The sequence below is a fragment of the Oncorhynchus masou genome, chromosome 12 (assembly GCF_036934945.1).
Source record: "Oncorhynchus masou masou isolate Uvic2021 chromosome 12, UVic_Omas_1.1, whole genome shotgun sequence".
NCBI lineage: Eukaryota > Metazoa > Chordata > Actinopteri > Salmoniformes > Salmonidae > Oncorhynchus > Oncorhynchus masou.
Window position 1 is genome coordinate 11,833,947 of NC_088223.1, and position 13,272 is coordinate 11,847,218.

The 13,272-nt window shown below is 42.9% G+C and overlaps 1 protein-coding gene across 1 annotated transcript; it reads left to right on the forward strand.

The window, feature by feature from the left end:
• Positions 1–5,895: 5,895 nt before the first annotated feature.
• On the forward strand, positions 5,896–12,475 carry si:ch211-199g17.9 (uncharacterized protein LOC108180085 homolog). The gene is made up of 8 exons (XM_064979083.1): positions 5,896–5,956; positions 9,299–9,364; positions 9,621–9,695; positions 10,873–10,927; positions 11,712–11,801; positions 11,901–11,964; positions 12,088–12,154; positions 12,378–12,475. The coding sequence occupies exons 1-8, from the start codon at positions 5,896–5,898 to the stop codon at positions 12,473–12,475; spliced, it is 576 nt and encodes a 191-aa protein (XP_064835155.1).
• The last annotated feature ends 797 nt before the right edge of the window (positions 12,476–13,272 follow it).

Here is a 13,272-nt window from a genome sequence, read left to right on the forward strand (position 1 = left end):
TGATGACGATGAGGCTAGTTTAGAGTGCTCACCTCTCCACTGGTAATGATGATGTTGGTCATATAACGGACCTGATGTTTCTGTACTGACCAATGAGAATGTACATGTTGACAGTATACAGTGGGGCAAAAAAGTATTTAGTCAGCCACCAATTGTGCAACTTCTCCCACTTAAAAAGATGAGAGAGGCCTGTAATTTTCATCATAGGTACACTTCAACTATGACAGACCAAATGAGAAAGAAAATCCAGAAAATCACATTGTAGGATTTGTAATGAATTTATTTGCAAATTATGGTGGAAAATAAGTATTTGGTCAAGTGGGAGAACTTTTGGTGGCTGACTAAATACTTTTTTGCCCCACTGTATAAGGAGATGTAAGTTGTAGCTTTGGCAAGGTGTTTGTCGGTCTTTTGTTCTCAACATCTTTTGTTCTCAACATTCATCTTGTCATTCATTCATTCATTCTCTCATTGTCACGTAGCTGTGTGTGGGCAGAGCCTGCTGTCCATCACCCTCAGTAAACAACAAGAACAGACTGCGGCCCATCATCGGTCAGGAACAGCTGTGTTTGTATGTGTGTGTGTATGTATATGTGTGTTTGTATGTGTGTGTGTATGTGTGTGTTTGTATGTGTGTGTGTGTGTGTGTGTTTGTATGTGTGTGATACATGTATGGGGTATTTGACCAATGTGTCTACTTTGACGTGTGTGTGTGTGTGTGCGTTTTTTTTCAGGTTTGAGCTGCGTGACAGAGTGTGTGACGCTCGGCGGGGACTCTGAGGCGGTGTACCTGTGTGAGGTGTGTGTGTGTTTGTATGTGTGTGATACATGTATGGGGTATTTGACCAATGTGTCTACTTTGACCTGTGTGTGTGTGTGTGTGTGTTTGTATGTGTGTGTGTGTGTGTGTGTTTGTATGTGTGTGATACATGTATGGGGTATTTGACCAATGTGTCTACTTTGACGTGTGTGTGTGTGTGTGCGTTTTTTTTCAGGTTTGAGCTGCGTGACAGAGTGTGTGACGCTCGGCGGGGACTCTGAGGCGGTGTACCTGTGTGAGGTGTGTGTGTGTTTGTATGTGTGTGATACATGTATGGGGTATTTGACCAATGTGTCTACTTTGACCTGTGTGTGTGTGTGTGTGTGTTTGTGTGTGTGTGCGCGTGCATGTGTGTGTGTGTGAGGTGTGTGTGTGTGTCGTCTCAGTAAGGCTGGCGTCAGGAGCCACATCATGTTTGTAATGGTAATATTTCTGATTACAAAATGTTTAATTTACAGTGATCAACATCATGTTTAGAGTTTATGCAATCAACCTCATTTCCACTGTTCTATTTTTATTTTGTTTAACCTTTATTTAACTAGGCAAGTCAGTTAAGAACAAATTCTTATTTTCAATGACGGCCTAGGAACGGGCAGGTTGCAAGTTGCAATGTTTTTGTGCTGGTCGATGGCAGTCGGGTCTGGAGTGAACCAACGGCTATATCTGTTCTTCGTTCTGCATTTTTTGAACAGAGCATGCTTGTCTAAGATGGTGTGCACAAGACAGGTGTGTGTGTGGTGTTTGTGTGGGCAGGTGTGTGTGTGCACAAGACAGGTGTGTGTGTGGTGTTTGTGCGGGCAGGTGTGTGTGTGCACAAGACAGGTGTGTGTGTGGTGTTTGTGCGGGCAGGTGTGTGTGCACAAGACAGGTGTGTGTGTGGTGTTTGTGCGGGCAGGTGTGTGTGTGGTGTTTGTGTGGGCAGGTGTGTGTGTGCACAAGACAGGTGTGTGTGTGGTGTTTGTGCGGACAGGTGTGTGTGTGTGTGTACAAATCTCCTGTCTTTCTGTTAGGTGCTGGAGTTGGATGCTGCCATTTATGAGGAGATGACGTTACACAGTGACATCGATGGTCGGTCTATATCCTCCTCTTCTTTCATCCCTCTGTTTACCTCACTCACTCTGTCCTCTCCTCTTCCCCTTCCCTCCTTTCCTCTGTCCATACTATCTCTCCCTCTCTCCCTCTCTATCTCTTTTCATCTCCTCCAGCTCTCATCCTCTTGCATGCCATCAGGACTGGGTGGGAGCAGAGAAATCTCCAGAGCCAATCGGAGAAGCTATCAGTCCAGTCGGAGTATCTCGCCATCCAATCACAGAGAACCATTATATCAACTCAGAGGCTCTACGTCCAACCTGAGACGCCTGTTGTCCGGATTGATAACCAAACTGTCCTATGGAAGAGTCCGACTGCCCGGAGTCCGACTGCCCGGAGGAACTCATCTGGCCAATCAGAGAAGTCCCCTATATTGCGGCAGAGTGTTTCTGTCCAATCACAACTCAGCTCAGGGAAGGAGGAGAGGTTTTTCCAAGAAACAAAGCCCCTGATTGGTGAGTGCATGTTTATTTTTTTTATTTTTTTTATTTAACCTTTATTTAACCAGGTAGGCTAGTTGAGAATAAGTTCTCATTTACAACTGTGACCTGGCCAAGAATAAAGCAAAGCAGTTCGACACAAACAACAACACAGCGTTACACGTGGAATAAATGTCACGCCCTGGCCTTAGTATTTTGTGTTTTCTTTATTATGTTGGTTTGGCCAGGGTGCGACATGGGTGATTTATGTGTCTTGTTTTGTCTTGGGGTTTTGTAGTCAATGGGGTTGTGTTCAGTGTAGTGTTCTAGGTAAGTCTATGGTTGCCTGGAGTGGTTCTCAATCAGAGGCAGGTGTTTATCGTTGTCTCTGATTGGGAACCATATTTAGGCAGCCATATTCTTTGGGTGTTTTGTGGGTGGTTGCTCCTGTCTCTTTTGCACCAGTTAGGACTGTTTCAGTTTTTGCCTCGTTTTCTTATTGTGTATAGTGTTCGCGTTTTCATCTTTCATTAAAGATGTTTATAAATAACCACGCTGCATTTTGGTCCTCCACTCCTTCTCAGGAAGAAAACCGTTACAATAAATAAACATACAGTCAATAATACAGTAGAAAAATCTATATACAGTGTGTGCAAATGAGGTAAGATAAGGGAGGTAAGGCAACAAATAGGCCATGGAGGCGAAGTAAATACAATATAGCAATTAAACACTGGAGTGATTTATGTGCAGAAGATGAATGTGCAAGTAGAGATGCTGGGGTGCAAAGGAGCAAGATTAATAAATACAGTATGGGGATGAGGTAGTTGGATGGGCTATATTACAGATGGGCTATGTACAGGTACATTGATCTGTGAGCTGCTCTGACAGCTGTTGCTTAAAGTTAGTGAGGGAGATATGAGTCTCCAGCTTCAGTGTATGTGTAACCTCATGGGATGATACGCAAACTTTGTACTGGTGGTTAAAGTCTTGGTTGGGCACCACCATGTGGGAAATGCCTATTTGACAGTTGGCTTAATTCATTGTTTAATGTTACTTCCTTCTATCTCTGAATCATCCCCTGCTACATGTTTTTACTCAGGTTGCTGTTGTCTATTGGGGGTGGTTGGGTCTTGTAGAAGAAAACTGTCCATTAATGGTTGTCCTGTAAAATGTCTTCATCTGTTCATCTCACACTCTACTGCCATTTATCATTCTTCTCTGTGAGTGTCCTCTCTCTTTCTCTCCGTCTCCCTCTTTGTCCCCTCCTCTCTTTCTCTCTCTCCTCTCTCACTAAAGGTGCTTCACTAAAGCGTCCTGCGTCAGCGTTACCATGGCAGCATGACCCCTCTCTTTCCCCGACCCCTGATTATGTCACAGATGGAGGTCAGACATCACTGGGTGGTTCTGAGGTGGCGGGACTACAGGGGGTTCCATCGATGGTGATTCGCTGTGAGCCGGTGTTCAAGGGGATTCTGTCTATGACTGACGGTCCCCTGCTGCTGGAGAGAAACTCCTTCAGCCTGGAAACCTCCCTTTCACACTCCTTCCCCCTTCACTCCCCACCATAGATGCCTCCACCCAGCCCCATCCCACATTCTGTCAGATCAACTGACAGAATGTACCAAACAGGAGAGAGATCAACTGACAGAATGTACCAAACAGGAGAGAGATCAACTGACAGAATGTACCAAACAGGAGAGAGATCAACTGACAGAATGTACCAAACAGGAGAGAGATCAACTGACAGAATGTACCAAACAGGAGAGAGATCAACTGACAGAATGTACCAAACAGGAGAGAGATCAACTGACAGAATGTACCAAACAGGAGAGAGATCAACTGACAGAATGTACCAATCAGGAGAGAGATCAACTGACAGAATGTACCAAACAGGAGAAAGATCAACTGACAGAATGTACCAAACAGGAGAGAGATCAACTGACAGAATGTACCAAACAGGAGAGAGATCAACTGACAGAATGTACCAATCAGGAGAGAGATCAACTGACAGAATGTACCAAACAGGAGAGAGATCAACTGACAGAATGTACCAAACAGGAGAGAGATCAACTGAGAGAATGTACCAAACAGGAGAGAGATCAACTGACAGAATGTACCAAACAGGAGAGAGATCAACTGACGGAATGTACCAAACAGGAGAGAGATCAACTGACGGAATGTACCAAACAGGAGAGAGATCAACTGACAGAATGTACCAAACAGGAGAGAGATCAACTGACGGAATGTACCAAACAGGAGAGAGATCAACTGACGGAATGTACCAAACAGGAGAGAGATCAACTGACAGAATGTACCAAACAGGAGAGAGATCAACTGACATAATGTACCAAACAGGAGAGAGATCAACTGACAGAATGTACCAAACAGGAGAGAGATCAACTGACGGAATGTACCAAACAGGAGAGAGATCAACTGACAGAATGTACCAAACAGGAGAAAGATCAACTGACAGAATGTACCAAACAGGAGAAAGATCAACTGACAGAATGTACCAAACAGGAGAGAGATCAACTGACATAATGTACCAAACAGGAGAGAGATCAACTGACATAATGTACCAAACAGGAGAGAGATCAACTGACATAATGTACCAAACAGGAGAGAGATCAACTGACAGAATGTACCAAACAGGAGAGAGCTCAACTGACGGAATGTACCAAACAGGAGAGAGATCAACTGACGGAATGTACCAAACAGGAGAGAGATCAACTGACAGAATGTACCAATCAGGAGAGAGATCAACTGACAGAATGTACCAATCAGGAGAGAGATCAACTGACAGAATGTACCAAACAGGAGAGAGATCAACTGACGGAATGTACCAAACAGGAGAGAGATCAACTGACGGAATGTACCAAACAGGAGAGAGATCAACTGACGGAATGTACCAAACAGGAGAGAGATCAACTGACGGAATGTACCAAACAGGAGAGAGATCAACTGACAGAATGTACCAATCAGGAGAGAGATCAACTGACAGAATGTACCAATCAGGAGAGAGATCAACTGACGGAATGTACCAAACAGGAGAGAGATCAACTGACGGAATGTACCAAACAGGAGAGAGATCAACTGACGGAATGTACCAAACAGGAGAGAGATCAACTGACGGAATGTACCAAACAGGAGAGAGATCAACTGACGGAATGTACCAAACAGGAGAGAGATCAACTGACGGAATGTACCAAACAGGAGAGAGATCAACTGACAGAATGTACCAAACAGCAGAAGGGACAACTGTATGCTACAGGAGCGGGGCTAACTGACTGTTAGTTGATGGAGAAAGAGAAACAATGCAGAGCTGAAATTCAGGAAGGAGTTGGAGGGGGAGAAATGGGGGTCATGGTGGAGTGGGAGAAATGGGGAGGAAAGCTGAGAGAGAGGGAGAGAAACTCTGGCTTTCACCACCAACAGTATTTGCAAGGCCAGACTCCACAACAGAACCAGGCGCAGGGGTTTACAGGAGCTCAGCTTGACACAGCAGCTCTCAGACATGACATAGCACTTCATAGGGATCAGGCAGGGCCATTCCTTCACAGAGGAGACATGAGCATTCGTATGGGTGACATAGCAGCCATGCAGCAGGTGCAGTTGTGTGAATTCAGAGGTCAGAGTTCAGAGGAGCGTGGTCTTACAGAGCCAAACAGCTGACCCCTGACACCTATAGAACAGGTCTGCAGGGTAACGAGACACACCCAGGTCGTATATAGACGTGTTTATACTGTATTATTGACTGTATGTTTGTTTTATTCCATGTGTAACTCTGTGTCGTTGTATGTGTCGAACTGCTTTGCTTTATCCTGGCCAGGTCGCAATTGTAAATGAGAACTTGTTCTCAACTTGCCTACCTGGTTAAATAAAGGTGTTCTCAACTTGCCTACCTGGTTAAATAAAGGTGTTCTCAACTTGCCTACCTGGTTAAATAAAGGTGTTCTCAACTAGCCTACCTATTTAAATAAAGGTGAAATAAAAATTAAAAATACCCAGAGGGCCACAGAATGAACTGTGACCCTTACCAAGTTTGTCTCTGATGGGATCAGGACCAGCCCTGGCCCACACCTCTTTCCCACTAAACCTATTGGGCTCAAACTCCAGCCCCTACCTTTCACTCGCTATCCACTCACCCAGGGGATTGCACCTCATCCATACCTTGATCCTTTCCTCAGGAGCATGGGGGGGGGGGCGCGTGCAGCCACAGGAGTACAGAGATCTAGACCCCGACCTCCCCCACAGCCTTTCCCTCCAGGACATGGAGAGTTCCCGTCCCCCCGGCTCGGCCCAGTCATCCTCCCCAGCCCTCCCTGTCACAGAGTAGGCTATTGGGTGCACATCCCCGCCTTGGGTCCCTGAGCAGCTCCAGGACCTCCCTGGGTCTAACTACCACACACCATACATACAACCACCACGGATGATTATTCTAGTGGTGGTTCAGACACTGACTTTGTTGTTGTTTTAAATGGACAGGTGCGTTTGTTTTATAAACTCTGGTTTCTGTTTTTTTTCATACAACAGACGGGTCTAATCCTAGATGCTGATTGGTTAAAACCGCCTTCCAGACATTTTTTATTTAAGCAATAAGGCCCGGGGGGGTGTGATATATGGCCAATATACCACGGCTAAGGGTTGTTCTTATGCACGATGCAACGCCTGGATACAGCCCTTAGCCGTGGTATATTGGCCATATACCACACCCCCTCGGGCCTTATTGCTTAATTATACACTGGATTGCATTCGGTTGGTTTTAGTGCTGATTTTGGGTTGTTGTAAACATGGGTACCTCCCCTGTAAGCATGTGATTGGATTTCATGACTTCATACAACTGTCACGAATTCAACTCACCAGTTCAGCTCTGTTTCCAATTCAGATTTATACAAGACAAGACTTGTTTGTTTTAAGTTGTTTGTCTGCTGCTGACAAGATGGGGAGATAAACTACTCATTGAACACTGCCTCAGTTTGTGAAACACAGCTTCAACGACCACCTTCCCGAGAGACCATGAAGAAGTGAGAGAAAAGAAGAAACCCACACACTTCCCATTGCTCGTCTCACTGCTCTTTATTGAGCTTTACGTATCGGCCTTAAGGCCTTCGTCAGAGCTTTTGTGATTGTTTTTATTTTGCACCCTTGTGTAGACATTGCTCCACCCACATCCGTTCAATGCATCCAATGGGGTTGGAGTATTCATCTGTTACCATGCATCTGCAACAAAGATAGCTCAGATGTGCCATTGCCTTTTGAATTTTAGACCATGAAGAAGTAAAATAACATCTTTGTTGCCTTTTTCTACATTTTATATTTGTTATAGACTCAGGGATATGACGTAAATGCAAAAATTAAACATCACAGTGGGTCAAATTCCTCAAAAACTAAGAGATTTGAAGCGCGAGGCTCAACTTCTCCTCTGTTTTAGTCGCGTGGCTATCACGCTGGAATTACGTGAAGCGAACCCGTGCACATGGGACGATACTGTGTGAGAGCGAAGTCTTATCTGTGGTGCCGATATCTGTGGTGCTGCTCGTGGCAACATCATTTCACTGAGTCTACCTTTTAATGTCAAAAATACTCACCTTCCTGCCATCCAGGACCTATACAATAGGCAGTGTCAGAAGAAAGCTCATAAAATTATCAGAGACTCCAGTCTGTTTTCTCTGCTACCGCACTCAATTAATAAAATCGTCACCGGACAATTTACATTGACCCCCCCTCCCCTTCCTTTTGTACACTGCTGCTACTCGCTGTTTATTATCTATGCATAGTCACTTCACCCCCACCTACATGTACAAATTACCTCAACTAACCTGTACCCAGCACACTGACTCGGTACCGGTGTCCCCTGTATATAGCCTCATTATTGTTACTCTTATTGTGTTACTTTTTATTATGAATTTTTATTTTAGTCTACTTGGTAAATATTTGAACTACACTGTTAGTTAAGGGCTTTTATAATTTCACGGTAAAGTCTACACTTTCATTCGGCGCATGTGACAAATAAAGTTTGATTTGAAATTTTGAAAGTATTCACACCCTTTGACTTTTTCCACATTTTGTTATGTTACAGCCTAAATTAAAAATGTATTAAATTGAGATTTCACTGATCTATACACAATATCCAATAATGTCAAAGTGGAATTATGTTTTTGTTTTTTTAAGTATTATGTTTAATAAAAAATGAAAAGCTGAAATGTCTTGAATCAATAAATATTCAACACTTTTCAGAAAGTGAAAGCAGGTCTGGATATACCTCTTATGGGCAACAAGAACATGAAATAGCAAAAATAATCACAAGCTTTCTGCTAGTACACAAAGAGAACCCTGTCGTTGTGCTGCTGGCCCATCGGGCACCTGTCGCGGAACGGGGCGAGGTTGTCCCATCTGGCCCTGCCCCGCGCGCTGCGATCACAGGTCGAATGCCGCCAATTTATAACGTCCCTGAGGGAAAGACCGCAGACAGTTATCTATATTTTAAATGTTATGAGAATTTATTTCACGATAAAAAGGTCGTTTTCTCCCTCTTTTTGGAAGGAGAAATCAAAGTATTCAAAATGAGCGTGTATGTAGGTTAGTGATAATTAACTAGCTAGTGATATATATATATATATTTTAGAAGTGTACTTGGTGTCCAACTTGATAAGAAGTTAGCTAGCTAGCTAACTACTGCAGATAGATACTATAGATATCTATTGAATGTGGAGTAGCTACTGTAGCTAACTTCCAAGCCTTTCCCTCCCAGCTAACGTTAGCTATGGTTATTTCTCAATAGCACTTGTTTGTTTCTTTACAGGTTCATCTTTTAATGTTGAGGATGTCCTTAGACCTTCTACGAAAGAGGGTAATGTCAGGCAAACATACAAAATGTTTGACTTTGCTAGATATATCTCATATCAAAAATGTTTTCAAATATTTGCCTTGAGAATAATGTCCTAAGATGTCAAGCTGATATATATTTCAGGTGGGCATGAAGATGTCGAGCCCAAAGTTGAGCAGCTGATGAATAAACTTAAAAGGATGCAACAAGGTAGCTATTATTAACCCCTTCCACACTACAAATTCATCATATATGCCTAATGGAAGAGCAAGGTTGATTAGGGTTTAAAATATACATGATAAATGAAGAACTCAGGCTAATAACAAAAATTTGATGAAGTATTTTTCGTCATAATTGATCTCGCTGAAGATAGCATCCTGCAAGCCATAATGGTTTTGTGTCAGTAGAAGTGTGGTTATGCATACAGTGTGGTGTGGATGTATGTGTTTTTGGTGTTTCCTCTTAGGTAAGAGAGCTATAGAGGAGGAGGTGAAAGAGGCCCAGTCACTCAGAGACTCTCTGCAGGAAGAACTCGATGCCCGTAAGAAACCCTGAAGAAATCTGGTTTTGCTCTCATACTAAGTAATATTAGCTACATCCTTTGTTATTCTTCCCTTCCCACTGGACACAGACATCAATTCAACATTATTCAACATGGTTTCCACTTAATTGAATTGAAATGATGTGGAAACAATGTTGATTCAACCAGTGGGTGGCTTCCTTTGGGTAATCAGTCATCCAATATGACTAGATTGGGGGGAAATGATCTGCTTTCAGCCATCTCAGATCAGAGATCTACTTCGAAGACAGGCTTCTTGTTTAAAGTATTGGAACAGTTTAGAAAAATATAAAGTGATGCTTAGTAGTTTTGGTTTTCTCGTAGTCCTGAAGTGTACAACATTGATGACACCAGCATCACTTGTTCTTCCCCCAGTACAGACGGAAGCTTACCAACTGGAGGGAGTCCAAAAAGAGAAAGAAGGTGGAGTGACAACACACAGAACACTCACTTTTATATGAAGGCCATTACACATTTTATTCAACGTTTAACAGATGCCCCTCACATTTCTCAAAAATAAAAACGGAAAAGTTTAAAGATTATCGTAAAAGTAATGTCCTCAACCTTCCACCTTCCACTAAAGAGATACACAACCTCCTAATTTTTATGGCCTTAGCACAGCTTATAATGAGGCTAACGTCGCTAGAAAAGGTTGCTAGGCATTGTATTAAGTTGTTATAGTATTTTTACAAGGTTGTCCACTTATTTTTATAGGTTTTTTTTCTCTTCGCGTTGTTAAAAAAGTAAGATACATTTCTATTTTTGTCTTGAGAAAAGTATCCATTCTGGAAATACTGAGAGATTCCTGCCATGACATCATGGCAACAGAATGATGATTGGGTTAGAATAGAGTTAGCCTTTAGTGGAGACGTTTGTCTTATTTGACTTTCAGGGTTCGTTATATTACACACTGACTCATCTCAATGGTATGCTGATGTTAGAGCTGATGATTGTGGTCAGTCTCAAATATCTGATCCCATTTATCAGTCAGTCATTCTTCATTTTCTAGTTACCGAATATTACAATACATGAATGAACCTACTACCAAAATCAGTAGACCTTATTCCCTTCTATGCCTGAAATCCATAGTGCTCTCAAAGGTAATACGTTTACAGTGGTTTTTGTCAATTTAAAACTGATGATGATGTTTTTATCGCAGAGTCGTGCATGGTGCTGCAGTTCCAGTGTGAAGAGATGGAACAGGACTCTACCAGGTGAGCAGTTACACCTGCCTGGTATGCACCTTCCCCTCTCTCCAGTCTCCTTGTCATGTGTTCAAGTAGCCAGCTTCCAGACCAGATCCCTTCTTCAGATCAAACACTAGATGGCAGCATATCTTCATGTTTATGCAGGCCTAGAGCGGACATGATCTCTATTCAGAGTCAGTTTAAGATTAAATCATATACAAAGGGAAAGACTTGAAAACAGAACAATGGATTAATTGGCATCATGGACTAACATACCGAACCGAACCTGTGACGTGAGGAGTTATTCAGCAACATCTGGTGTTTGGTTCAACTCTACACATCTGCAGGTGGAAACTTTGACTCTAAAAATCCTGACAAAACAGGATGAAAACACGGCATATGTCAGAAAGCTGCTGCTGGTAAAGAAATGAACTGCTATGATCCCACTGTGAGTTATTTGAACGCTCAATTCTGTAGGGCCTGACAAAGACAGTGGTCTAAGGCACCGCATCTCAGTGCGAGAGGTGTCACTACAGTCCCAGGTTCGAATCCAGGCTGTATCACATCCGGCCATGATTGGGAGTCCCATAGGGCAGCGCACGTTTGGCCGGAGTAGGCTGTCATTTTAAATAAGAATTTGTTCTTAACTGACTTGCCTAGTTAAATAAAGGTTAAATGTACATTCATAAGACACGTCGGTCTGTGCGTCTCAATAAATCACAGTGGCAGGAAGCATATCACACTGGCCGACATTTCTCATCTCCTGTCCAGCACCTGAACAAGTAAAGTGTGTATGTGTCATTGTTCACAGGCAGCAGCAGCTTAACAGGAAGAGTGAGGACCTGATAGAACAGTACAGATGTCAGATCCAGGAGACTAAGCTCAAACACAGGAAACACCGGTAACTATGTAGCGGTACAGGGGGAACGGTCAGAATGGGGGCTTGAACCAACAGCCATTAGAGAGATCAGACTATGTATTGTGTGTGTTTTTCGGACAGGATGAAGTTTGAAAACCAGCTCCAGCAGCTGATAGAGCAGCATAAGAACCTGCACTCTGTCTTTGTGAGTTTGTCTGCTTGTACCTGTGAGAAATCGGAAAGATTTCAGAGAAGCTTCTTCCATGTTTCTTTCACATATCCAGTCTTTCCAGATCTGTGAATACTAAGTGTTATGTCTTCCATCCAGAGCCCAGACAGACTGCCTGCTGAAATAGAGAGCGTTGAAAACGCCAAGTCTCAGCTGCTGAAGGCTGGTAAGAAACTCCGATGACTGTAGACTGTAAACACAATAGACTTTAACATGGGCTATTAGCACCATCGGGTGTGCAACTGTGATGTATCTATGTCTGTTTGTGTGTGTGTGTGTGTGTGTGTGTGTGTGTGTGTGTGTGTGTGTGTGTGTGTGTGTGTGTGTGTGTGTGTGTGTGTGTGTGTGTGTGTGTGTGTGTGTGTGTGGGGGGGGGGGGGGGGGTATAGAACAGCTGAAGTTGTCTCAGCTCTGCCATCTAGAAGAGGCGCTGGATGAGGCCAGGAGGCAGACTTCGACTGACACAGCAGACAAACACACAGACTGAACCCTGGAACTGTACACTGTAAGAACGACCACTGTGTACAATTACAGATATGGCTCATAGTTAGCGAGGGTTCCGTGGGTAGAAGCAAGGTTGTGAATGTTTTGTGGTTGTTCTTCTGCCCTTGATGTTGTGTATTGAGGTCCCCTGTTTGATGTTGTGTATTGAGGTCCCCTGTTTGATGTTGTGTATTGAGGTCCCCCGTTTGAATGTTGTGGTTCTGAATCATTTGTACATCATTCTTTATTAATTATTTATTTGCCGCTGAGCAGTCTGCTTTTAAACAGATTAAATACAGTTGTCTATGCTGGTTGAGGGTTACGTGTTTGTGGATTGAGAGTCTCACACGGATAAGAATAAACAAACATCACCAACATGAATGCAACACAGACAGTCGCCAGTGGTGTAAAGTACTTAAGTAAAAATACTTTAAAGTACTACTTACAACTTTTACTTTTACTTCACTACATTCCTAAAGAAAATAATGCGTTTTTTATTTCATACATTTTCCCTGACACCCAAATGTACTCATTACATTTTGAATGCTTAGCTGGACAGGAAAATTGTCCAATTCACACACATCAAGAGAACATCCCTGGTCATCCCTACTGCCTCTGATCTGGTGGACTTACTAAACACAAATGCTTTGTAAAGTATTTTTGAGTGTTGGAGTTTGTGGCAATCCGTAATGTTTTAAAATTGTGCCGTCTGGTTTGCCTAATTTATTTGTACTTTTACTTTTGATACTTAAATATATTTGAAACCAAATACTTTAAGACTTTTACTCAAGTAGTATTTTA

Excerpts from the sequence above, each read along its gene's own strand:
- si:ch211-199g17.9 (XM_064979083.1), top strand. The coding sequence starts at position 5,896 with ATGAGCATTCGTATGGGTGACATAGCAGCCATGCAGCAGGTGCAGTTG. Across the intron at positions 10,928-11,711 it reads ATGGAACAGGACTCTACCAG|GCAGCAGCAGCTTAACAGGA; the intron begins GTGAGCAGTTAC and ends CATTGTTCACAG. Across the intron at positions 11,965-12,087 it reads AGAACCTGCACTCTGTCTTT|AGCCCAGACAGACTGCCTGC; the intron begins GTGAGTTTGTCT and ends TCTTCCATCCAG.